Here is a 25,671-nt window from a genome sequence, read left to right on the forward strand (position 1 = left end):
TGGGGGGGGCAAAACCAACCCCCCCCCCCTCTCGCGGGACAGCAGTCTAGTCTGCCACCCCCTCCTGGGATGGACGGCTGGCTACCTAGCAAGACAGCCAGCATCCTTACCTCCTCCTTGCCCGAGCGGCTGAGTCTCCTCCGGCTGTACGTCTCCTCCCTCTTCCTGGCCAATGGCAGGTAAAATCGCTTCTCTTTTTTAGCCAATCAGGAAAGGGGTCTCAGGACCCGCTTCCTGATTGGCTGGGAGGAAAATCAGTGTGATTCATTCGCTATTGTCACACAACTAGGTGGGCTCAGGGGGCAGTGCTCTACGCCCCAAGCCCACCCTTTTTTGAAGCCAATTAGAGCCTCTGGCTCTAATCACATGCTTCCTATTGGAATCCATGCATCCCCCGCCCTGCATGTATATTAGGGGACCGGAGGCATGGATGGGGGGCTGCACCCCTGCGCATCCAATGGACGGGCCTCCACTGGTGCCTGCAATGATCAGCTTTTATCTATGTAAAACCGTTATTCGAAAAGGGAAAAAAGTGTTTGCTGTAACTGCTTATAGTGTGAGCTGTAGTTTGGCTTCAATGTGTTAGTGTATCTAAATCTGCTAATATATCTAACACTTCTATACCCCCCCCCCCAGACTGACAATGCTACTGTCCAAAGGTGCCCCCTGTGCTCCTTCATCCAGAGTGGGGGCCCCCTCTAATAAAAGGTGGTGTGTTACTGGCCAGATCACCAGGTGAAAACAGAGAAAGGTGGGGGGGGGGAGCCTAAAAAGGAAAATGAATGCAGCCTCCACATCTAATGATTGATAAGCTGCAATATATTACATTTTTGGTTTTGGGTTTAATACCGCTTTAATGTTTATTGAGAAAATAACATGTTAACAGATTTCACTGAAATATAATAATGTAGTTCAGCAGAGGGAGTCTCACAGCACAATATGTAGACCCAATCTTGATGGGCAGGGTTCAAAACTTTGATAATACAAAGTCAAGCTTTCCAGCCTACCAAATATACAAAACAGACTTATCTTTGTATGTCATAGGGGACCCTGCAGTGCTATAGAAAACGGATTTATACTGGGCACAAATCTGTAATACTATCCCATATTGCGACAAAGTCATTAATGCAAAGACATAAACAGGAAGTGGGCAAAGGAATAGTCAAACTCCATTGGCTAGCAAGAGTAAAAATCTATACATGTTGGAATTAGCGGCCATTTACACCATTTTATAAGCAAAGGAAGCCCATCAAGGTGTCCAGTCTAGCTCATATCCAATGGGGCAATGCAACATCCGGCAATATAAAAGGTTTTTCTAAATAGCAGTAAGGCTACTTTCACACTGATCTACTGCAAAAATGCAGCAATAACGCATATGCATTTTTTAACCGCATTTGCAGGTGCATTTTTTTTTTAACCACTTCCAGCTCGAGCCAATTCAGGCATTCCTCTCCTAATCATCTTTTTTTTTTTGCTAGAAAATTACCTAGATTTGCTAGAAATAAGAACCCCCAAACATCCTATATATTTTTTTTTAAAGGAGACCCTAAAATGGTGGTCATTGCAATTTTTTATGTCACATGGTATTTGCGCAGCAATTTTTTTCAAACGTAATCTTTTTGGGAAAAAAAACACTTTGATAAATTAAAAAAAAAAAAACAAATAAACATACATGGCACAGCAATCCAAAGAAACCTTTTTTTTTTTTTTTGCAAAGGGATCACATCATATCAGGATAAGTGCAACATTTCGGATTCACGCAGGACCCCTTCGTCAGGCATCATTACATGCCTGACGAAGGGGTCCTGCGTGACACTGAAACGTTGCACTTATCCTCATGTGACGTGATCCCTTTGCAATAAAAGGTTTCTTTGGACTGCTGTGCAAGATCCATAGTGTGCTGGCGAACATGTATGTTTATCTGTGATAGATCCAGTGTCCAGCTGGTGATCGCTGCAACACCCATAACAGATGTGCCTATACCCAGGAAGGTGTGCAATGGGAATATGAACTATTATAAATTAAAAAAAAAAAACACAATAATTACCCCAATTTTTTTGTATAATGTAAAAGATGATGTTACGCTGAGTAAATAGATACCCAATATGTCACGCTTTAAAATTGCGCACACATTTTTACAGGTTACCAGTTTAGAGTTACTGAGGAGGTCTTGTGCTAGAATTATTGCTCACGCTCGAACGTTTGCGGCGATACCTCATGCGTGGTTTAAAAGTCGTTTACATATGCAGGTGCGACCTACGTATGCATTCGCTTCTGCATGCGAGCACGAGGGGATAGGGACACTTTAAAAAAATATGTATATATATTTTTTTACACGGTTCCTCTAATTTTTCATTTTTTGATCACTTTTATTCTTATTACAAGGAATATATAACATCCTCTGTAATAGGAATAGGGCATGACAGGTCCTCTTTACAGAGAGATCTGGGGTCTTTAAGTCCCCACATCTCTCCTCTATGCTGGAAAGCCTGAAATCCCCCCCCCAAAAAAAAAAAAAAATAATTCCCAGGCTTTCCAGCTAAAAAAAACATTTATGTTTACATCTGCAGGCACCAGAAGTGATGTCATGATGTCGCTTTCAGCCTCCGAGGGTCATAGAGATGGTCGGGGAGAGCAAATTCATTCTCCAGCTACTCGATCGCACAGGAGAGACCGGAGAAGTACCAGAGGGTGGCCGGGGGGGGGTTCAAGATGACTTTTCCATGTGAGGGAATCAATGGTTGAAAAAAAAAGATATCTGGATGATGCCTAAAGCTGCAGGCATCATTCAGATAGATCCACTTCAACCTAAGGACGTCATATGACATCTACCTAAGGTTAAAGAACATGTGACTTAATAAACGCAGCAAAAATGCATTGCATGTGCATTTTTTAAATGCATTTTTGCCACGTTTTCAATTGATTTCAAAAGGGGAGGTGCATTTTTGGTGTGATTTTTTTTTTTAATAGACCAAGCATGCACCAAAAATACGTCAAGCAGGATTTTTTTTACACCGCAACAGACCAGTTTGAAGACTTACATAGAATTTACAGGGAAGCATTTTTCTTCAGCCTTTCTTGTGCTTTTTTGAACGCAAAAGCGCTTCAAAAACTGCTCAATGAGAAAGCAGCCTAGTATTTGGGATCACTCGTTATTCCAGACAGAGATTGTTGAACATTGTGGAAAATCTCTATGAAGTCAAGTTTATCCTTCAATCTTCCAAAGGAGCAGAAGAAAAGGACGGTGTTTAATCGCATATCTGTCACCTCTGTTCTCTGGGGAAGTCACTCTCCAGCCATCCCTAGATAGCAGCTGTGAAAACTCAAACTGGAAATCACACTTTTGAAGGCAAAGTCAAAAATTGACATACTCTTTCTGGATACAATGGCGTTATCTTTCCTTTTTAAACTGAGTGGAAAAGGTCAGCCAATGGGAAAAATAACAATTACAGCCAATGGGAAAAGGACAGACGAAGGATGCTAAAGTAAGAAAAAGTAAAGTGAATATTTACAGCTGCTATCTAGGAATTGATAGAGAACTGTCACATTAGAGGAAGCAATAAAAGGCCTTCACCAGCCTCCAGTGCTGGGACAAGGTTATCTAGAGCCCAGGGCAAACATCCCAAACTGCCCCCCCCCCCCTCTAAAATGTATGATCCTTATGTGTCAGTAAAAATCTCCCCACAAAAACACTGGGCACTAATCTCCACGCTTACCCCAAGAATAAAATTCCCCCTCCCCCCAATACAAATCCACCCCCCTGCTGAAATCCCCTCTCCCAGCATAAATCTTTGCACCCCCCCCCCCCAAATAACCCAGCTCAAATGACCACCCCCTCCAAAAAAAAAAAAAAACAATTCACCCCTCCTAGCACAAATCCTCTACCCCTAATATTTCCCCTCCTAGTATACATCTTTTCCCTCAAACTTCCTATTCCCCCCTCCTAGCACAAATTCCCCCCTAAATGACAACTCTGACCACACCGTCCCCCCCCCTTTACCTCCAATACCACAGTGCCCAGGGCAGTCGCCCTCCTGCTAATCCCTTGTTCTGGCCCTGTCAGCCTCCTTGCCCAGGTACTGTTACATGGGATAGCAGGAGGAATGGTAGCATATGTAATATTAATTTTACTTGTTGTGACTCCTTGTCATCTGTGGCTCCGGTAACTCACCCTGACATGTCCGGCTGTCATCAAGCAGCAGATAGCCGCTCGGACAGCTGCAGTAGTAGGATCCAGGCTCATTGACACACTCGTGCTGACACAGGAACTCTGAAACGCTGCATTCATCCATATCTGGAATAAAGAGAAGGGATCTCATCAACAATCACAGCCAATGTTCAGATCCAATAGACAGAAAGATCACACTGTGAATGTAGATCTACATGTAAGCACAAAGGCCTTTTGCCAGCATTATGGCTACCTTACATCCACCGCATTGCATAAGAATATTGTACGGTGTATGGGAGGCAGTCCACTCAGGAGTTTGTATTAGTTGAACAGATTTACCAGTGCAGTTGATGCCGTCTTCATCCAGTTCGTAGCCCGGTTCACAACGACACAAATACGAACCGTACGTGTTTGTACAGCTTTGGACACATGGATTCTGTGTGGTACATTCATCAACGTCTGGATGAACAAAGATAAAAAGGAAGGTATCAAAAAGAATTAATTGATTAAAAAAAATTGTTAGCATTGGCTTCTTGGAAAATGAAACCTCTACATTCCTTAGAAATCAATGACATCAACAATAGCATAACACTTGAGAGCGGTGAAATCACTGAGAGTGCAGCCTATCCATTCAGTAGAGAGCAGTGACATCATCATAGACTGCAACCTATCAAGTCACTAGAGACCGATGACATCACTGAGAATGCAGCCTATCCATTCACTAGAGAGCGGTGACATCACTGAGAATGCAGCCTATCCATTCACTAGAGAGCAGTGACATCACTAAGAATGCAGCCTATCCATTTAGTAGAGTGCAACCTATCCAGTCACTAGAGACCGGTGACATCACTGAGAATGCAGCCTATCCATTCACTAGAGAGCGATGACATCACTGAGAATGCAGCCTATCCATTCACTAGAGAGCGATGACATCACTGAGAATGCAGCCTATCCATTCACTAGAGAGCAGTGACATCACTAAGAGTGCAGCGTATCCAATCACTAGAGATTGGTGACATCACAAAGAATGCAGCCTATCCATTCAGTAGAGAGCAGTGACATCACTGAGAGTGCAGCCTATCCATTCACTGGAGAGCGGTGACATCACTGAGAATACAGCCTATCCATTCACTAGAGAACGGCGACATCACTGAGAATGCAGCCTATCCATTCACTAGAGAGCGGTGACATCACTGAGAATGCAGCCTATCCATTCACTGGAGAGCGGTGACATCACTGAGAATGCAGCCTATCCATTCACTAGAGAGCGGTGACATCACTGAGAATGCAGCCTATCCATTCACTAGAGAACGGCGACATCACTGAGAATGCAGCCTATCCATTCACTAGAGAGCGGTGACATCCCTGAGAATGCAGCCTATCCATTCACTAGAGAGCGGTGACATCACTGAGAATGCAGCCTATCCATTCACTAGAGACCGGTGACATCACTGAGAATACAGCCTGTCTATTCACTAGAGACCGGTGACATCACTGCAGTTTGTCCATTAGGGAACAGTAATACTGAATTTCTCACGTGTTGCTCATTGTAGTTCCCCATCTGGTTTGTATTAATGTTCCACATACCTTGGCACGATCTTCCATCTGAGTTCAGCAAAAATCCTGGATTACACGTGCAGGAGTAAGAACCAGGCACATTGGCACAGAGTTGCTGGCAGTACCCGTAGCGGCATTCATCAATGTCTAAAAATAAAAAGAACTTTATTTAGAAAGGTGAATGTCCCCAGTGGAGACACAGACAGCAATAACTTAAGAACCCGTACTATAACCTCACTATATCAAAACTGAAACAAAAGTTTGTCTTTCCATTGATGGGTGTCAGCAGCAATTTAGATGACAGTTGTTTGAGCTTTTTAGAGCATCACTACTTCCTATACTGCTCCATCTAAACCAGGATATCACTCTGCCTTCCTTTTTTCCGAATCCTCAGATCACAGAAGAGAAATTATTACATTCACTTGACGTAGAACGCGCATTTAAGGTCTATTTGAAAATGTCAGCATTCATTTGGAGCACTGATTCTTTTTGTGTCCTGCCAGAAGGGCCTAAGGGAGGCCAGGCAGTGACAAGTTTGACTATTTCCAAGTGGATTCACTGGGTCATTGTTCAGGCGTATTGTTTAAAGGGTTGGGTACCACCCTTTAGATTAAAGGCACACTCTACCAGGAGGGTAAGTGCTTCATCGGCAGTGCATCATCAAGTGTCTATGGCTCAGATTTGCAAGGCTGCTACTTGGTCTTTAGTACATACATTCACTAGGTTCTATCAGGTAGATGTTAGAGCTCGAGAGGGGGCTGAATTTGGATATAACACGCTAACACAGCAGCAGCATAGATCCTTTTTTTTGTTGAATGGTGGTCTTTAGATTATTGTGTTCCCTCCCCTCAAGGGCGTTGCTTTAGGACATCCCAGCTAGTCATTATTATGACCTGCTCTGTGTCCCGTAATGTACCATAAAGAACCATTTTTCCTATAACTTACCTGTAAAATCCTTTTCTTGGAGTAGATCATCGGACACAGAGCAGGCCATAATAATGACTATCTGGGTTATACGCCACCTATAGGTGAATGGACACTGGCAAACCAATAGAAATTAAGTTCCCCCTACATAACTCCTCCCACACAGAAAGAACCTCCTTTTTTTGTAGCAAGCAATGAAGATACCAGAAAAGAGGGGACAGACCTCTGTGTCCCATGATGTACTCCAAGAAAAGGATTTTACAGGTAAGTTGTAGGAAAAATAAAATTTTCTTTATCGTACATTATGGGACACAGATCAGGCCATAATGATGACTATCTGGGATGTCCTAAAGCAATGCCCTTGAGGGGAGGGAACACAGTAATTTAAAGACTGCCCTCAGACAAAAAAAAAAAGGATCTATGCTGCTGCTTGTAGCATGCTATATCCAAATTCAGCCCCCTCTCGAGCTCTAGCATCCACCTGGTAGAACCTAGTGAATGTATGCACTGAAGACCAAGTAGTCTTTAGAGGTCCCTCCCCTCTTTTCTGGTATCTTCATTGCTTGCTACAAAAACTGAGGTTCTTCCTGTGTGGGAGGGGTTATATAGGGGGAACTTCCTGTCTATTGCTTTGCCAGTGTCCATTCACCTATAGGTGGCGTATAACCCAGATAGTCATCAATGTGGCCTGCTCTGTATCCTCCAAGAAAAGGTTTTATAGGTAATTTGTATGGAATATCCAATGTTTTAGTTATTTGTGTACTTATTTTACATTTATTTATTTACTATTTTAAATTTTTTTTTTTTGAGCAGAAAATCCCGCAAAAATGCGTAAATGTGCACATAAAAACGCACAAATCGCATATTCCATTTATTTCTATTGCAATAAAAACAGCGCTAATCTGCCCAATTTGAGCTACAAAAAAAACTCCAGGACTTTTTTGAGCTACAGGCAACCTGGAGTGGAAATGCAAACCAACTCTATAGAGCAGTGATGGCAAACCTTGGCCCCCCAGATGTTTTGAAACTACATTTCCCATGATGCTCAGCTACACTGCAGAGTGCATGAGCATACTGGGAATTAGTTCCAAAACATTTGGAGTGCCAAGGTTTGCCATCACTGCTATAGAGAATAACTGATCATTTTTTCTCTTCCAGTGTTTTAGAGCTTTGAGCTACAAAACGCTGAGGTGTGAATGGGGCCTAAACCCTGCAGACAGAAGTGGCTGTTTGGTTGTATGAACAAACCAACCGTCACATGCATATCCAATCACTAACAACCATTCTCTCTAATTCTTGACTTGATTTCCTCTCTATGGTATGCTCTTGGAAATCATTTTTAGGGAATATGCGATTGATTTTTTTTTTTTTCCCTATGAGTTTTGTTAGCCAAAGTCATCTGCTGCAAGTCATTCATACACCATAAACATACAGAGGCTGAAATGCCATTGATGTATTGTACAACCTCTGTATTGGAAAATGGGAATTTCGTGTCTGTGCCTAATTGCCAAATTACAGAAGATAGTTTCCGTGCAATCACATTTTATGACGCTATACACTTCATTTATTGCTGGGAAATTGCAGAAAATTACACAATTGTAAAACAAAAAGAATTCGATAAATTGCTAGAGAAGGAGCAAACTCTGAGATGTGTACATTGAGTGATGTCACTCTGCCCACAAAAAAAAGTGAACAAATAATATTTATATAAGACATTATGACATTTTTTGTCATATTGGCATATTTAAATAAGATCATATTTTTCTCTTGGTATTTTTTTAATGCACAACGTTTACAACCAAACATTCTGCGTGTGACCATCTCTGCTGGATAACACTGGGCTACATTCACCGAATCACAGCCAATCAGTGACAAATGCTTTTATCTGTAGAACACTGAAAATCTGATTGCGGATTGGCCCCCCCTGCCCTACCTCCATAGAAAGAAGAGCTCCCACTAGTGGTTACTCTACAAATCTCTATATTTATGTAGTTTCAATAGTTATTATTATTATTATTATACAGGATTTATATAGCGCCAACAGTTTGCGCAGCGCTTTACAATGTGAAGGAAGACAATACAGTTACAATACAGTTCAAAACAGGAGGAACTAGAGGGCCCTGCTCGTTAGAGCTTACAGGTTTTTTCATAACATAGAAAAATTACAACAAATCATTCAGTAATAATGAGTAATTAGGGAGGATAATAAGGAGAAACGTAGTGGCAGATATAAACACTATTATCCTAAATGAGGTAGTGGCAACACAGTTGCATATATATTTAAAGCATCAACCCCATCCCCGGAAGCCCCAATGGGAACAAACTGCCTCTCAGGGAGAGGGTGCAGCGCCTTCACAGATTATTGGTATTGGTATTAGTTAAATTGTGCATTACAAAGAAAATTACAGACTAGTGGTAATAACCGACATTTCTATACAAGAATTATTGCAGAGGGTAATGATAAAAAACGAAACGTCACGTAAGAAAAATAATACCTTTTAGTATAAGCGCCGGTTCACATACACGCGACGCTACTTCCCGGGGCGACCTCCGAGATCGCGGTGCGAGCAGCGCGTCGCGACCTCGGAGCGGCCGCCACGGACTTCATAACATTGAAGTCTATGGCGGTCGCCTCCTGGTCGCCCCAAAGAAGCTCCGGACCCTTTTTCTAGGTCGGAGCGACTTATGTCGCTCCTATTAGAACGGGTCCGCAGCTTCCCTATGGGAGGCGACCTGCGGCGACCTGTGAGGCGACCAGGTCGCCTCACAGGTCGCCCTAGTGTGAACCGGGGCTAAAGGTTCACAGCGGTGAGCATATAGATGAGGCGTTCCTCACGCCCCTGGATACCCTCTGTGTCGCAGGGGAGGGATTCGTGCCCACTCTCGGTAGTAATCGGTTAGAAGGGAATTTCCAACCAGTGTAAGAAACCCAAACAATGATTGAGCCCAAAGGCCCACTATTCCTAGGTCCACCAAAGACACAAAAGGCCAAGTTTTGTCATTACAAGACAGCCGACCGTCGGCTATGGATGCCGGTACCGAGGTGATGCCTTTAGCTGCAGGCATCACTCCGGTACAAGCACTTTCCGAAATATCGGCAATATCGGTAACCTCTGGGGACGATTACGAAAGTGCATATCGGCCCTCGATAATCGGCTTTGCAAGCATTCTAAACAACTTTTAATTGTTTAATAGTGTTATCTGCTCTTGGCTTTTGGCTGGCAGGGAATAGCTCCCTCTAGTGTGAAAACTAAAAAACAGCATGTTGTAACAATCGATGAACTTAATCATGCAATAATTGCTGCTCGCTTTTCAGGGAATAAAGCGTGGTGCCACCCCTGACTATGATGCCACCCCTGACTATCCTCGCCAATTTGCATACCCCTTAGCTCTTCCAGTTTTCATGAGCCACTTGTGGATTTAATTTGCATCTGACATTTCCCCTGGATTATTGTGCTGTATTCCTCCATATTGGTGTTCCCTTTTTTTTAACTGGTGGACACCACTGCTACAAGCCTTCTGGGATTAAACCTGGAACCCAGATGTGTTAGAGTTTCGTCCATTCAGAACGCAGCAGTCAGCAGGTAACAATGAAAACTTCTACAGATATGAGCCACATTTTAGATCTGCTAGCAACCTTTTTTGGAAGTAACAGTCACTTTATATACAGAATATATTTTTTCACATTAGTTCAGCATGATCAGTAATGTGTCATTAGAAGGCTCAGTTCACACTGGGACCTAGCCTTATACTCATAAAAATCATTACATGCATTTATATGCGTTTAGAAATATCCAATAAATACACACAAACACATATAATTGCAGGTTTGTCAATGCCAGTGTTAGGCTCGGTTCACACTGGGGCGGCTTCAAAGTCGCCCGACTCTGAAGCCGCCCCGTACTGCGCGACTTCAGCGCGGCTTGCAAACTATTTCTTTAATAGAAGTCAATGCAAGCCGCTCCGAAGTCGCCCCGCAAGTATTGCAGGAACCTTTTTTCTAAGTCAGAGCGACCCGCTAGGTTAACCCCTTCCCTGCCAGTGTCATTATTACAGTAACAGTGCATATTTTTAGCACTGATTATTGTAGTAATGTCACTGGACCCCCCAAAAGTGTCAAAAATGTCAGTTAGGGGTCCGATCTGTCCGCCACAATGTCGCAGTCCCGCTAAAAATCTCAGATCGCCGCCATTACAAGTAAAAAAAAAAAATAATAATAATTTATTTGGATCCAGCAGAGACTTTTGGGGTTTCACGTGTTTCCAAAGGAATGTGCGAAGACGCATGCAGCTATAGAAATATCCAATCTGGTTGTCTGTGCGCGTGAGGAGAAACTCGCCACCTGCGCAGATGTGCTTCAGGTCCATCTTGAAGGCTGGGCAGAACCCTTCTGCACATGTGCCAGACTTTCAAAAATGCCGGCGCCAGTTGGTGGGGGTGGGGGGGGCGGGGGGAGGGCAGCATTATGGAGACTGAGTGGCATTTTTAAAAAGGAAGCCAAATGATAGCCTAGGACAGTGATGGCGAACCTTGGCACCCCAGATGTTATGGAACTACATTTCCCATGATGCTCATGCACTCTGCAGTGTAGTTGAGCATCATGGGAAATGTAGTTCCAAAACATCTGGGGTGCCAAGGTTCGCCATCACTGGCCTAGGAACTGTTTCCTGGATTAAATACTATTGCTAGGAGTTCTTGCTTTGGACGTTTGGATGAATGAGGTCCAATATCTGGCGCGGATGTTTTTACACTCTGGCACATGCAGTGATTTTTGCACAGCTGGGTGCGTGGTGTATTAAATTACACTGAGGCATTATATTATCCAACTGCTGTAACAGTATTACTGCGTGTTATAATACATTGGATCCAGCTGTACAAGTACAATGTGATAATTCGAATCAGCCTCCTTTATAATAATACAAAACACTCTAAGACAGGAGGGAGTTCAATCACAAATCACACAGGACAGAACAGCGATAGGTTTATAAGTAATTTACTCACCATGGGGAGAATTAACGAAGAGTGGTGCAAGCACAAACTAAACATAAAAATGGAGCACAGGCTGCTCCTAATTAAGGCTGGCCATACGTTATACAATTTTCCCTTAGCTTTACCAAAACCATATATTATGAGGTCAGACCTAAACACTTTCAATTTGAATGCAATCAGGCAGACCCTCGCACTACATAGTTGAAGGTAAATCTAAAAGAAAACTGAATAGGAAAATTGTATAATGTATGGCCAGCTTAAAGGGATTATAAAGGCAGAAGGTTTTTTATCTTAATGCATCTATCTATGCATTAAGATAAAAAAAAAAAACTTCTGTGTGCAACAGCCCCCCAATACTTACCTGAGCCCCATCTTGATCCAGCTATGTTGCAGGAGTTTCTCAGTTGTCTGGGTCTCCCCCCCCCCCCTCATTGGCTAAGACAGCAGCACGGCGCGATTTGCTCCCGGCTGCTTTCAATCAAAGTCAGTCAGCCAATCAGGAGAGATAGGGGGCAGGGCAGGGTCGCAGCTCCGTGTCTGAATGGACACAGCTGTGACTCGGCTTGGGTGCCCCATAGCAAGCTGCTGGCTGTGGGGGCACGTAACAGGAGGGAGAGGCAAGGAGCACCGAAGAGGGACCCGAGAATAGGCGGATCCAGGCCACTCTGTGCAATACCAACTGCACAGAGCAGGTGAGTATAGCATGTTTGTTTGTTCTTAAAACAAAATAAAAATAATCACTATAATTATCATTATAAAAAATAATAATAATAATAAAATTAACATTAACAAAAGGAGCAATCAGTTAAGACCGGCTCAGACTTCCGCGCGACTTCGAAGCCGACATCCCAGCGTGGCTCAGGCACGACTTGCATATGACTTCTTTAACAGAAGTCGATGCAAGTCATGCAGAAGTAGGACCAAAAGTAGTGCAGAAACCTTTTACTAACTCAGAGCGACTCAAGTCGCTCCTATTAGAGTGCTTTCATTGTACCTAATAGGGTGCGACTTGTGATGCAACATGTACTCTCAAAGTTGGAGCGCATGTCGCACCAGTGTGAACCGGGCCTTATCTAGGAGCAATCGGTTTCCGGTTCTGCCCTGTCTGGCAACTCAGAGAACAGAGCTGGAGCTGCAAGCTTTGATCTCTCTGCCATCACCGCCTTCCCCACTTGGCTCAGAGCAGGAGTAGGGGGAGAAGGGTTGGAAATCATGTAGGCTCTGCTCGTGTAGCGTAATCACTGTATGAGCAGAGAGAGAGAGATGCGGGGCATCTGCCTTCAGCTAACATCCCATACAACAGGTAATACCTGTCAGGAATCTGCGGCAGTTTTCTATATGGAAAACTGCCACATTTCCTCTGTTAAAGCAGAGTTCCAACTATTTTTGTGTTTATTAAAAGTCAGCAAAGTGTAGCTGCTGAATATGAGGGGAATATCGTAACAAAAGAATAAATAAATATAATACATCAGGCAGTGGGCTTGTACGGAGATAATAACGTAAAAGCATAGTAATATAGCAGTAATTATTGTACATCAGTACATTGGAGCCCACTACCTACAAAAAGGTACAAAACTGGGGGGACGGTTAAAAAACCGTCCCCCCAGTTTTGTACCTTTTTGTAGGTAGTGGGCTCCAATGTACTGATGTACAATAATTACTGCTATATTACTATGCTTTTACGTTATTATCTCCGTACAAGCCCACTGCCTGATGTATTATATTTATTTATTCTTTTGTTACGATATTCCCCTCATATTCAACATGAATAGGGATGGAGGTATCTAACCCCCATTAGGTAGAGCCTCATTTAAAGTCCCACTTTCTGAACCTCGGTTCAATTCTCTTGTTTAAAGTGTAGCTGCTGACTTTTAATAAACACACACTCACCTGTCTCACGATCCAGCGATGCGGCAGCCCGAAGCCTCGATCTTCTCCCTCTCCTCTCTGAGGCGCCGGCATCACTAGTGTGGGCACCTGGCTGTGGAAGCCGGGTGTGCACTGCGCATGTGCGAGTCACGCTGTGCATTGTGAATGGCTGGGGCAATCTTCTGGGACCTCTGAACTGAAGCTGAAGTAGTTAATGTAGTGCATACCATTCTTTATGGCTTCCTGTGCCTTTATAATGATGCAGGAATCTTAGTTAATTTCAAGGAATGTGCCAAAAGTACTTTTTTGCTACCCCCTCCCCTACCCCTTGCAGTCATTGGAACATCCAAAGCCCATCTAAAGCCACAGATGGATCTGTCTGATCCGTCTATGGCCGTTCCTGTTTGTGAGATGTTGATCTAACAATCAACTTCTCAAAAACGGGCTTGTTGAAAATGTTTCCTTCGATCAGCTGTATTCTGACAGCAGAGGGTTCTCCCCTGTCAAAATTCAATAACACAGCGGGGAAGATTCCTCCATCCATCTCATTTGTATGGATTGGGCAATCCGTACAGTTTTTTTTAAATCAGTCCTGGTGGCCGCCAATCAGTTTTGATCGTTTAATTTCTTCCCACCCAGCATCGGTGTCCCTTTACGTGGGTCTTATGCCCAGATGGAAGGGATGGACTTCCCAATCATGTGACTACTGTAAATGGCTGTCATAGTAGTCACATGATAAGCAGCCTATCCCGCCGGCTCCCAATCATAACTAGAGACAGAGAGTTGTCTATCACAGCTCGGTGACTGTGCTGGAAGCACACACTCAGAACAGAAACCTCAGAGAAACATGGGCTGCCTGCATGCAGCTCCAGCCACATAAAGAATGAATGAGTCCTTATATTATGCCTTCCTAAGATCATCAGCTCCATCTAGTGGCAAAAATACAGTATATTTTTCTGAAACCCCTCAATTTATTCTCTTTCCCTAACTTTTGTCCTTTTTTTTTTTTAAACCATTTTAAATTTGTGTTTATTTTTGTAGCGTTGAAAACAAACAACTGGAGGAAGGGGGGGCACTTTGGCATGCTTGGGTGTCAGGGGACCTTTCCTGGCACTGCTCTCAAGTCTATGCAGGGGCGTAACTACAAAAGGATGCAGGGGTTGCAATTGCAACCGGGGCCTGTGCGCCTCCCCTGTACACCTGGATAGGAGGGGCGGCGGGGGCACCATGTAGAGAAATCATTGCCCTCCTTTTTCCTCCTGTAGCTGCAGGAGGAAAATTGAGGAGATTGGTTCCTCTGTATGCTGCCCCCTCCACTCCTCCTATCCAGTTCACTTGTGTTCTGCTGCCTCTGGGCCCCTGTGTGCTCCCTTGGTCACCCACCACTGTGCTGCCCCCCCCCACCCCACACTGTGCTCCCTCCCCTCTCCTGCCGGCTGCTGCAGGGGATGTGTCACAATAGAGAACCAGGAAGGGGTCAGTAAATATGTAATTTACCAGCTCCATCCTTTTCTGAATGGACAGAGTCATAGTCAGTGACATTGTAAAAAAATAAAATAAAATGATAAAAAATAATACAATTTAAATATCAAAAAATAAAAACTACTGACACCAGTGGGTGAACTTCCAGGATCACAAAGGTCACACTTGTAACCAGGCCCTGGCATTCCACCACCGTGGGAGGCCCCAAGATGGCAGGAAGGGGGCCCACTGCAAAACTTGGAAAGGGTCCCACTACGGGACTGTAAAAAAAGGGCCCCAGGATCAGTGGGAAGAGCCCCAGGCTTGAAGGAAAGGGCCCCGGCCGACCAGGGCCCTGAAGGTTCTAGTTACGCCTCGGAGTCTATGGAAGCTCTGATCTCATCCATACATGCAAAACAGAAAAATAAAAGGATAAAAAGGCTCACCCAAGCACTGTCCTTCGAGGAGCCAGTACCCCTCCGTACAGGAACATGTATATCCTCCCTCTGTGTTTATACACACCTGGGTGGGGTTACAGTGATGGGATTCACTTGCACACTCATCAATATCTGCAAAGAAAAAGAGTAAAAACTGTTAGACAACCCAGATCACCCAATCAGAAGCCAGGGACTGGGAGAGCGGACAATGGCCACATATTAGAACTTGTATTGCTGGTCCTCGGGAAAACGACACACCCAGATATATATGTGATACAAATAAGAAACTCCCAGAGGAGTTGGTTGCTAATCTGCACATATAGAACATGTACTGTTGCATTAAGTACCACCGCACTGTCCCGATCGGTGAGACGCCAACTTTTGGGCGCCGCACTGATTTCCAAAAGTAGTTCCTGCACTACTTTTGGTGACTTCAGGGCGATTTCAATAGAGATCTGTGCATGAACCCGCACAGATGTCTTTCAAATTGCCCCCCCGAACGTACACCCTCAGAGTGAACCAGAGCTAAAACCTGGAAGCTGATTGGTTACAATGCAAACCTGCTCCAGATTTTGCACCATGCAGTTTCACTAAAGAACCCCCCACAGTGTCACCTTATGTACAGATTACTGATCCAGCACTGCTTCCTCCTCCTCTATTAGACAAGGCACACACTGTCACCTTATATACAGATTACTGATCCAGCACAGCTTCCTCCTCTACTATCTGACAAGGCACACACTGTCACCTCATATACAGATTACTGATCCAGCACTGCTTCCTCCTCCACTATCAGAGAAGACACACACCGTCACCTTATATACAGATTACTGATCCAGCACTGCTTCCTCCTCCTCTATTAGACAAGGCACACACTGTCACCTTATATACAGATTACTGATCCAGCACAGCTTCCTCCTCTACTATCTGACAAGGCACACACTGTCACCTTATATACAGATTACTGATCCAGCACCAATTCCTCCTCCACTATCAGAGAAGACACACACTGTCACCTTATATACAGATTACTGACCCAGCACTGCTTCCTCCTCCACTATCAGAGAAGACACACACTGTCACCTTATATACAGATTACTGACCCAGCACTGCTTCCTACTCCACTATCAGAGAAGACACACACTGTCACCTTATATACAGATTACTGACCCAGCACTGCTTCCTCCTCCACTATCAGAGAAGACACACACTGTCACCTTATATACAGATTACTGATCCAGCACTGCTTCCTCCTCCACTATCTAACAAGGCACACACTGTTACCTCATATACAGATTACTGATCCAGCACCGCTTCCTCCTCCACTATCAGAGAAGACACACACCGACACCTTATATACAGATTACTGATCCAGCACTGCTTCCACCTCAACTTTTAGACAAGACACACACTATCACCTTTTACACAACTTACTGACGCAGCACTGCTTCCTTTTTTACTATCTGACAAGGCACACAGTGCACCTTATTTACAGATTAATTACCCCGCACTCCTTCCTCCTTGTCGATCTGTCAAGGCACAGACTGCAACTTTATGTACACAGCTCAAAAAAATTAAAGAACACTTTTTAATCAGAGTATAGCATCAAGTCAAGAAAACTCATGGGATATTAATCTCATCAGTTAAGTAGCAGAGGGGGTTCTTAATCAGTTTCAGCTGTTTTGGTGTTAATGAAATTAACATGAATAATTTTACAGGTGGAGGCCACTGAAATTTTTTTTCCCTTATCTTTTCTGAGTGTTTTTCACTAGTTTTGCATTTGGCTAGTGTCAGTGTCACAACTGGGAGCATACCTGGACCCTATAGAGGTTGCACAGGCAGTCCAACGCCTCCAGGATGGCACATCAATACGTGCCATTGATAGAAGGTTTGCTGTGTCTCCCAGCACAGTCTCAAGAGCATGGAGGAGATTCCAGGAGACAGGCAGTTACTCTAGGAGAGCTGGACAGGGCTGTAGAAGGTCCTTAACCCATCAGCAGGACCGGTATCTGCTCCTTTTTGCAAGGAGGAACAGGATGAGCACTGCCAGAGCCCTACAAAATGACCTCCAGCAGACCACTGGTGTGAATGTCTGACCAAACAAAATAGACTTCATGAGAGTGGCCTGAGGGTCCAACATTCTTTAATGGGCTCTGTGCTCACTGCCCGGCACCATGGAGCTTGATTGGCATTTGCCATTGAAAACCAGAATTGGCAGGCTCGCCGCTGGCGCCCTGTGCTTTTTATAGATGAGAGCAGGTTCACCCTGAGCACATGTGACAGATGTGAAAGGGTCTGGAGAAGCTTTGAAGAATGTTATGCTGCCTGAAACATCATGCAACATGACCGGTTTTGGTGGTGGGTCAAGGATTGTCTGGGGAGGCATATCCATGGAGGGACGCACAGACCTCTACAGGCTAGACAATGGCACCCTGACTGCCACATTAGGTATCGGGATGAAATCCTTGTACCCATTGTCAGACCCTATGCTGGTGCTGTGGTCCTGGGTTCCTCCTGGTGCATGACAATTCCCGGCCTCATGTGGTGAGAGTATGCAGCCAGTTCCTGGAGGATGAAGGAATTGATACCATTGAATGGCCCCCACGCTCGCCTGACCAAAATCCAATAGAACACCTCTGGGACATTATGTTTCAGTCCATCCGACTCCGCCAGGTTGCACCTCAGTCTGTTCAGGAGCTCAGTGATGACCTGGTCCAGATCTTGGAGGAAATACCCCAGGACACCATCCGTCGTCTCATTAGGAGCATGCCCCGACGTTGTCAGGCATGCATACAAGCCTGGGGGCCATACAAACTGCTGAGTACCATTATGAGTTGCTGCAATGAAATTTCAGCAAAATAACCATGCCTGCTGCATCATTTTTGCACTTTGATTTTCAGGATGCCTTTGAATTCAGCCCTCTGTAGGGTGATAATTTTCATTTCCATCAAAAGATGTGGCATCCTTTTGTTCCTAACACATTACCCAGTCCATACCAGTATAGATCGTAACACATTACCCAGTCCATACCAGTATAGATCGTAACACATTACCCAGTCCATACCAGTATAGATCCTAACACATTACCCAGTCCATATCAGTATAGATCCTAACACATTACCCAGTCCATATCAGTATAGATCGTAACACATTACCCAGTCCATACCAGTATAGATCCTAACACATTACCCAGTCCATATCAGTATAGATCCTAACACATTACCCAGTCCATACCAGTATAGATCCTAACACATTACCCAGTTCATACCAGTATAGATCCTAACACCTTACCCAGTCCATACCAGTATAGATCCTAACACATTACCCAGTCCATACCAGTATAGATCCTAACACATTACCCAGTCCATACCAGTATTAGATATCCAGAATGAGACTTTTCCCCATTGAGATCTGATGTGTTTTCAAAGTGTTTCTTATATTTTTTGAGCAGTGTATCGGATACATACTGATCCAGCATTGATTCTTCCTCCATATGTAGCAAGACAACACTATCACCTTACATGCAGCTTATTTTTCCAGCACTGCTTCCTCCTCAACTATCTGAAAAGGAACACACTTTCACCTTCTATACAGATTACTGATCCATCACTGCTTCCTCTGCCGCTATTAAACAAGATGCACACTTGCACTTCATATTAGTACAATATTCAGGTTACAAACTACCTAAATTAACCAATAACTGACAAGAGTCTAAGACACTATAGAATGGTCTTCATGTCCCCTGCCATGGCCATCTTGATGCTCAGTGTTCTTCCCCAGATGTTAAATGTTAATTCTGGAGCAAAAAAAGTCATTACACCACACTGGAGATGATATACACGTACTAAGTGCCTGCATTCCTCTAATCCCCGCCAATTCATGTAGCAAGAGCGAGATGCACTTCTCAGGCAATCATAAATCAGATCTGAACATTTAGGCTCGCTGGACCCAACACATTCTGAAAATATCCTGGCGCAACTCCCTATGCAATATCCCTAGTGACCGCGTCCTGCAGAGAGCCATGTAATTGTTTCCCAAGGAGTGGATAGCTACATTGTCCATTAACACAGAGGAACCCTTAAAATAACTTTCTGGTCTCAGAGAACCCCTGCTAATAATTACTATATCTGCAACTCATGATACATTGGTGTGATGGTCGGTGGAAAGAATTCTCTCATTTTTTTTTTTTTTTTTTTTTTCTTTTCATTGAAATTTTAAACATAGTACAAACATGACACGTGTAAAGTGACAACAAAAAAAGAAATAAAAAGTAAGAAAAAACATAAAAGTCTCATAAAACACCACAAGTGGCCAGCATGGCCCTGACTAACATTAGAGGACTTTTTCTGGAGAAACTCACATAAAGAATTATTTTCTTTTCATAATAGAATTATACAGTGGGAAAAATATTTATTTGATCCCCTGCAGATTTTGTAAGTTTGTCCACTTACAAAAAAAATAAGGGTCTATCATTTTTTTTCATAAGGTGTATTTTAACCACTTAAGCCCCGGAGGATTTGGCTGCTCAAAGACCAGGCACTATTTTAGGATTCGGCACTGCGTGACTTTAACGGACAATTGCACGGTCGTGCGACGCTTTTACCACATTAAATTGTCGTCCTTTTTCCCCACAAATAGGAGCTTTCTTTTGGTGGTATTTGATCACCTGTGCAATTTTTATTTTTTGCGTTATAAACAAAAAAAGAAGAGCGACAATTTTGAAAAAATAACAATATTTTTAAAATTATTTTATATGAAATTCTCAAAAAAAAAAATTTAAAAATCTAAATTTTTTAACATTTTAGGCCAATTTGTTTTCTGCTACATATTTTTGGTAAAAAAAAAAAAAAATCGCAATAAGCGTATTTTCATTGGTTTGCGCAAAAGTTATTCCGTTTACTAACTACGGGAAAGATTTATGTCATTTTTATTGTTTGTTTTTTTTTTTAACTAGTAATGTCGGCGATCTGCGATTTTTTTAGCGGGACTGCGACATTGCGGCGGACAGATCGGACCCCTGACTGACATTTTTGGAGTACCAGTGACATTACTACAGTAATCAGTGCTATAAATATGCACTGTTACTGTAAAAATGACACTGGCAGGGAAGGGGTTAACTTTATTGGTGATCATTGAGTTAAATGTATCCCTATGGGCGTGATTCTAACTGTGGGGGGCGTGGCTTGTGATGTAACCACAGAGACATACGATCCTACATAGCAGGATCGCATAGCCTCTGTGCTTACATCAGGGAGAATGACAGACGGCTGTGTTTACATCAGCCGTCCGTTCTTCTCCCTCTCCTGTGGAAGATCGCGAGTTGCCAGCGGACTTCGGAGCCGCCGGTCACACGCGCGGGGAAGGCAGGGATCGAGCGGGGGCGGGAGGGCGCCTCCGGCGGCGCGCGCTCGCCCCCTACAGGCTCCTGGGTGAGAGATGTAGGTATATGTCGCTTTGCCCAGGAGCGGCTGACTGCTGCAGGAAATAGTCGTGCGGCGGTCGGCAAGTGGTTAAATGATAGAGACAGAATATCAACCAAAAATCCAGAAAAAACACATGATACAAATATTATAAATTGAGTTGCAGTTCAGTGAGTAAAATAAGTATTTGATCCCCTACCAACCAACAATAATTCTGGCTCCCACAGGCTATATTTAGTATGTGCTCATGTGGTACACAGATTCATCCTGTTAATTAAAGAAGGTGCTCCAGTCCTAACAACAACTCGTTATGTGTATAAAAGACACCTGTCCACAGAATCTTTCTTCCATTCAAAACTCACCATCATGGGCAAGACCTGTCAAAGGACACCAGGGACAAGAGCTGTCAAAGGACACCAGGGACAAGATTGTAGACCTGCACAAGGCTGGAATGGGCTACAAGACCATCAGCAAGAAGCTTGGTCAGAAAGAGACAACTGTTGGAGCGATTATTCGCAAATGGAAGAAATACAAAATAACCATCTATCGCCCTCAGTCTGGAGCTCCATGTAAGATTTTGCCTCATTGAGTAAGGATGATCATGAGAAAAGTAAGGGATCAGCCCAGAACTACACGGAAGGAGCTTGTGAATGATCCAAAGGCAGTTAGGACCATAGTCACCAAACAAACCATTGGTAACACAATACGCCGTCTGTAGTGCTCGCAAAGTCCCCTTCCCCAAGAAGGCACATGTACAGGCCCATCTAAAGTTTGCCAATAAACATCTAAATGATTCAGAGGAGGACTTGGAGAAAGTGCTATGGTCAGAGGAGACCAAAATTGAGCTCTTTGGCATTAACTTGACTCGTTGTGTTTGGAGGAATAAAAATGCTGACTATGACCCTAAGAACACCATCGCTACAGTCAAGCACGGAGGTGGAAACATTATACTTTGGGGCCATTTCTCTGCTAAATGTACAGGCCACATTGAGGGGTCAATGGACGGGGCCATGTATTCTAAAATCTTGGATGAGAACCTTCTTCCCTCAGCCAGAACACTGAAGATGGGTTATGGATGCATCTTCCAGCATGACAATGACCCAAAACATAACATCAAGGCAACAAAGGAGTGGCTCAAGAAGAAGCACATTAAGGCCATGGAGTGGACTAGCCAGTCTCCAGACCTTAATCTTATAGAAAATTTATGGAGGGAGCTGAAACTCGAGTTGCCAAGCAACAGCCAAGAAAGCTTAAGGCTTTAGAAAAGATCTGTAAAGAAGAGTGGACCAAAATCCCTGGTAACCAACTACAAGAAACATCTTGCTTTCCAACAAGGGTTTCTCCAACAAGTACTAAGTCATGTTTTGCTTGGGGATCAAATATTTATTTTACTCACTGAATTGCAACTCAAATTATAACATTTGTATTGTATTTTTTTGGATATTTGGTTGATATTCTGTCTCTATCATTTAAAAAAAAAAAAAACCTATGATAAAAAAAAAAATATAGACCCTTCATTTCTTTGTAAATGGTGAAACTTAAAAGATCTTCAGGGGATCAAAAAATTATTATTTTCCCCACTGTATGCAACAAACTATGGCATTCAGATATACAAATCAACTCGTCACAAACAAATCCCACATGTAATGCTGACTGATACCGATCCCCAATCAAATTATAAACCTGAAGAACTACATGCAGTTTTATGGTATTGATAAACAATTGAACCGCATATTCAAAGAGAGACAGCCCTGACTTTGATGCAGTAGATTTCATCATTCATCCAGCCTCCCCGCACTTGGTCAAATTTTGCCGATACCCCTTTACTGGCATATGTAGCCTTATAAAAAGGTAGGGCTTTGTTTATTAGAGCATTCCAGGCCATGATGGCTGGGGCATTCGATTTTTTTCCAAGAAAGAATAATGCTTTTTCTGGCATAATCTCCACAGTAGGGATTATATTTAATGTTGTGAAAGAATTAAAACATTGTACTACATTGAGCCAGAATTTTATTTCTGCACAATCCCAAAATACATGGATGGATTCTCTATGGGAGGAATTACATTGCCAACAACTAGGTGACTGGGAAGGAAATATTTTAGCCAATCTAGCAGGAGTTAAAGTGATAATAAAGTCTTGTTTTTTTGTGTAAAAATAACAAACATGTTATACTTACGTGCTCTGTGTAATGGTTTTGCAAAGAACAGCCCAGATCCTCGTCTTTTCGGGTCCCTGGCTGGAGCTCCTGGCCCCTTCCTCCTGACTAGTGCCCCCCAGAGCAAGCAGCTTGATGGCACCCAAGTCAAGCTGCAGCTCCTTGTGTATACTGAAACACAGAGCTGTGGCTAGGCCCTGCCCCCTCTCTCCTCATTGGCTCACTGATTTGATTGACTGCAGTGGAAGCCAATGGCGCTCCGCTGCGGTCTCAGCCAACGAGGAGGGAGGGTCCCGGGCAGCCGAGTCTCTCCTGCAACATCGCTGGATAGAGATGGGCTCAGGTAAGTATTAGAGGGGGGCTGCTGCCCACAGAAGGTTTTTAATCTAAATGCATAAAATGCATTAAAATAAAAAACCTTCTGCCTTTAAATAGATTATGTGCAAGAATTTTTATTGGAGAAGGTCTCTTGCAGACACCAGTTTAGTGAATGAGGAGTCCCAAATATCATCCCAGTCATCCCCATCCATGCTAGGAAAATTAGCCAAACATGCATTACGACAGGATAGAAGAAGCCTGGCAGGATCTACAAACAGTTGCTTATATATGGATGATCTCTCCATTTTAAGGGTGTCATCCCTTAGTAAGGCCCCTAGGTTCCCCACAGGCACTACTAAACTTGAGGAGCCAAACTAGTCTGAAAGGCCTGTTTGGACTACAGGTAGCGGAAGAGGTTAGTGTTAGGTAATCCAAATTGAGCTTTTAGGGCGTCAAATGCAAGCAATGTTCCATTCCGCACCACAGATCCTACCATTTTCACTCCATACTTGGTCCAAATAATGGAACCTGGATAGGCGTAGAATTGATGTAACTGACGATTTTTCCATAAGGCCATATAGGGAGAAATTGCGGAAAGAATGCTCTTTACGGAAGAATTACTCCCTTACAGATAGCTAAAAAGATCAATGTGTGAGCAGGAACTTATCCGAGAGGCAGAAATTGCTCATTACCCAAGAAACCCCTAGCAACCTCTGGAGGAACCCTGAAATCCTGGTCTATGGGATATCCACCAATAACTGTAGCAGACGGAGGCTAAACTGCATTAGGGCTCTTTCACACGGCCGCTCCGTGTGAAAGCTCCGCTGCGGTCCTTTTTTTTTTTTCACGGAGCGGATGACATTTCTGTCATCCGCTCCGTAATGCCCGCATATCATCCCATCCGTTTGCGGATGATATGCGGACATAATGTAAGTCTATGGGGATTGCGGATTCCGATTTTCCTTCCTTTCCATTTTTTGAACGGAGGAAAAATAGGGTTCTGTTCCATTCCAAAAAACGGAACAGAACTGAAAGGACGAAAATCGGATGTCAGCGGATGGTATTCCGCTGACATCCGCAATGCCATAGACTTACATTATGTCCGCAAATCATCCGCAAAAAAATAGGATGATTTGCGGACATACGGAGCGCCCGTGTGAAAGGGCCCTTAAAGAGAACCGGCCAGAATGTACACCCCTCACATTTTGTAAATATTTTATTATATCTTCTCATGTGACAACACTGAAGAAATGACACTTTGCTACAATGTAAAGTAGTGCGTGTACAGCTTGTATAACAGTGTAAATTTTCTGTCCCCTCAAAATAACTTAACACACAGCCATTAATGACTAAACTGCTGGCAACAAAAGAGTACACCCCCTATGTGAAAATGTCCAAATTGGGCCCAAAGTGTCAATATTTTTGTTGCCACCATTATTTTCCAGCACTGCCTTAACTCTCCTGGGCATTGAGTTCGCCAGAGCTTCACAGGTTGCCACTGAAGTCCTCTTCCACTCCTCCATGATGACATCACGGAGCTGGTGGATGTTAGAGATCTTGCTCTCCTCCACCTTCTGTTTTAGTATGCCCCACAGATGCTCAATAGGGTTTAGGTCTGGAGACATGCTTGGCCAGTCCATCACCTTTACCCTCAGCTTCTTTAGCAAGGCAGTGGTCGTCTCGGAGGTGTGTTTGGGGTTGTTATTTTGGAATACTGCCCTGCCACCCAGTCTCCAAAGGGAGGGGGAACATGCTCTGCTTCAGTATGTCACAGTACAGGTTGGAGTGCATGGTTCCCTCAATGAACTGTGGCTCCCCAGTGTCGGCAGCACTCATGCAGACCCAGACCATGAAAACTCCCATCACCATGCTTGACTGTAAGCAAGACACACTTGTCTTTGTACTCCTCAACTGGTTGCCGCTACACACGCTTGACACCATCTGAACCAAAAAGGTTTATCTTGGTCTCATCAGACCACAGGACATGTTTCCAGTAATCCATGTCCTTAGTCTGCTTGTCTTCAGCAAACTGTTTTGCGGGCTTTCATGTGCATCATCTTTAGAATAGGCTTCCTTCTAGGACAACAGCCATGCAGACCAATTTGATGCAGTGTGCGGCATATGGTCTGAGCACTGACAGGCTGACCCCCCCACCCCTTCAACCTCTGTAGCAATGCTGGCAGCACTCATGCATCCATTTTCCAAAGACAACCTCTGGAGAGGACGCTGAGCGCGTGCACTCAACTTCTGTGGTCGACCATTGCAAGGCCTGTTCTGAGTGGAACCTGTCCTGTTAAAATGCTGTATGGTCTTGGCCACCGTGCTGCAGCTCAGTTTCAGGGTCTTGGCAATCTTCTTATAGCCTAGGCCAT

At 43.8% G+C, this 25,671-nt stretch overlaps 1 protein-coding gene across 1 annotated transcript in view; it reads right to left on the minus strand.

Moving 5' to 3' along the window:
* FBLN5 (fibulin 5) overlaps nucleotides 1-25,671 on the minus strand; it is a 78,537-nt gene that overhangs the window by 14,499 nt on the left and 38,367 nt on the right. The window contains exons 5-8 of the mRNA XM_082275444.1: nucleotides 15,415-15,537; nucleotides 5,756-5,872; nucleotides 4,508-4,627; nucleotides 4,172-4,294 (exon numbers count right to left, since the gene is read on the minus strand). Coding sequence (XP_082131570.1) covers nucleotides 4,172-4,294; nucleotides 4,508-4,627; nucleotides 5,756-5,872; nucleotides 15,415-15,537 — 483 coding nt within the window. The remainder of the gene's footprint in view (nucleotides 1-4,171; nucleotides 4,295-4,507; nucleotides 4,628-5,755; nucleotides 5,873-15,414; nucleotides 15,538-25,671) is intronic.

This window comes from Pelophylax lessonae (genome assembly GCF_965119305.1).
Source record: "Pelophylax lessonae genome assembly, chromosome: 13".
Lineage (NCBI taxonomy): Eukaryota > Metazoa > Chordata > Amphibia > Anura > Ranidae > Pelophylax > Pelophylax lessonae.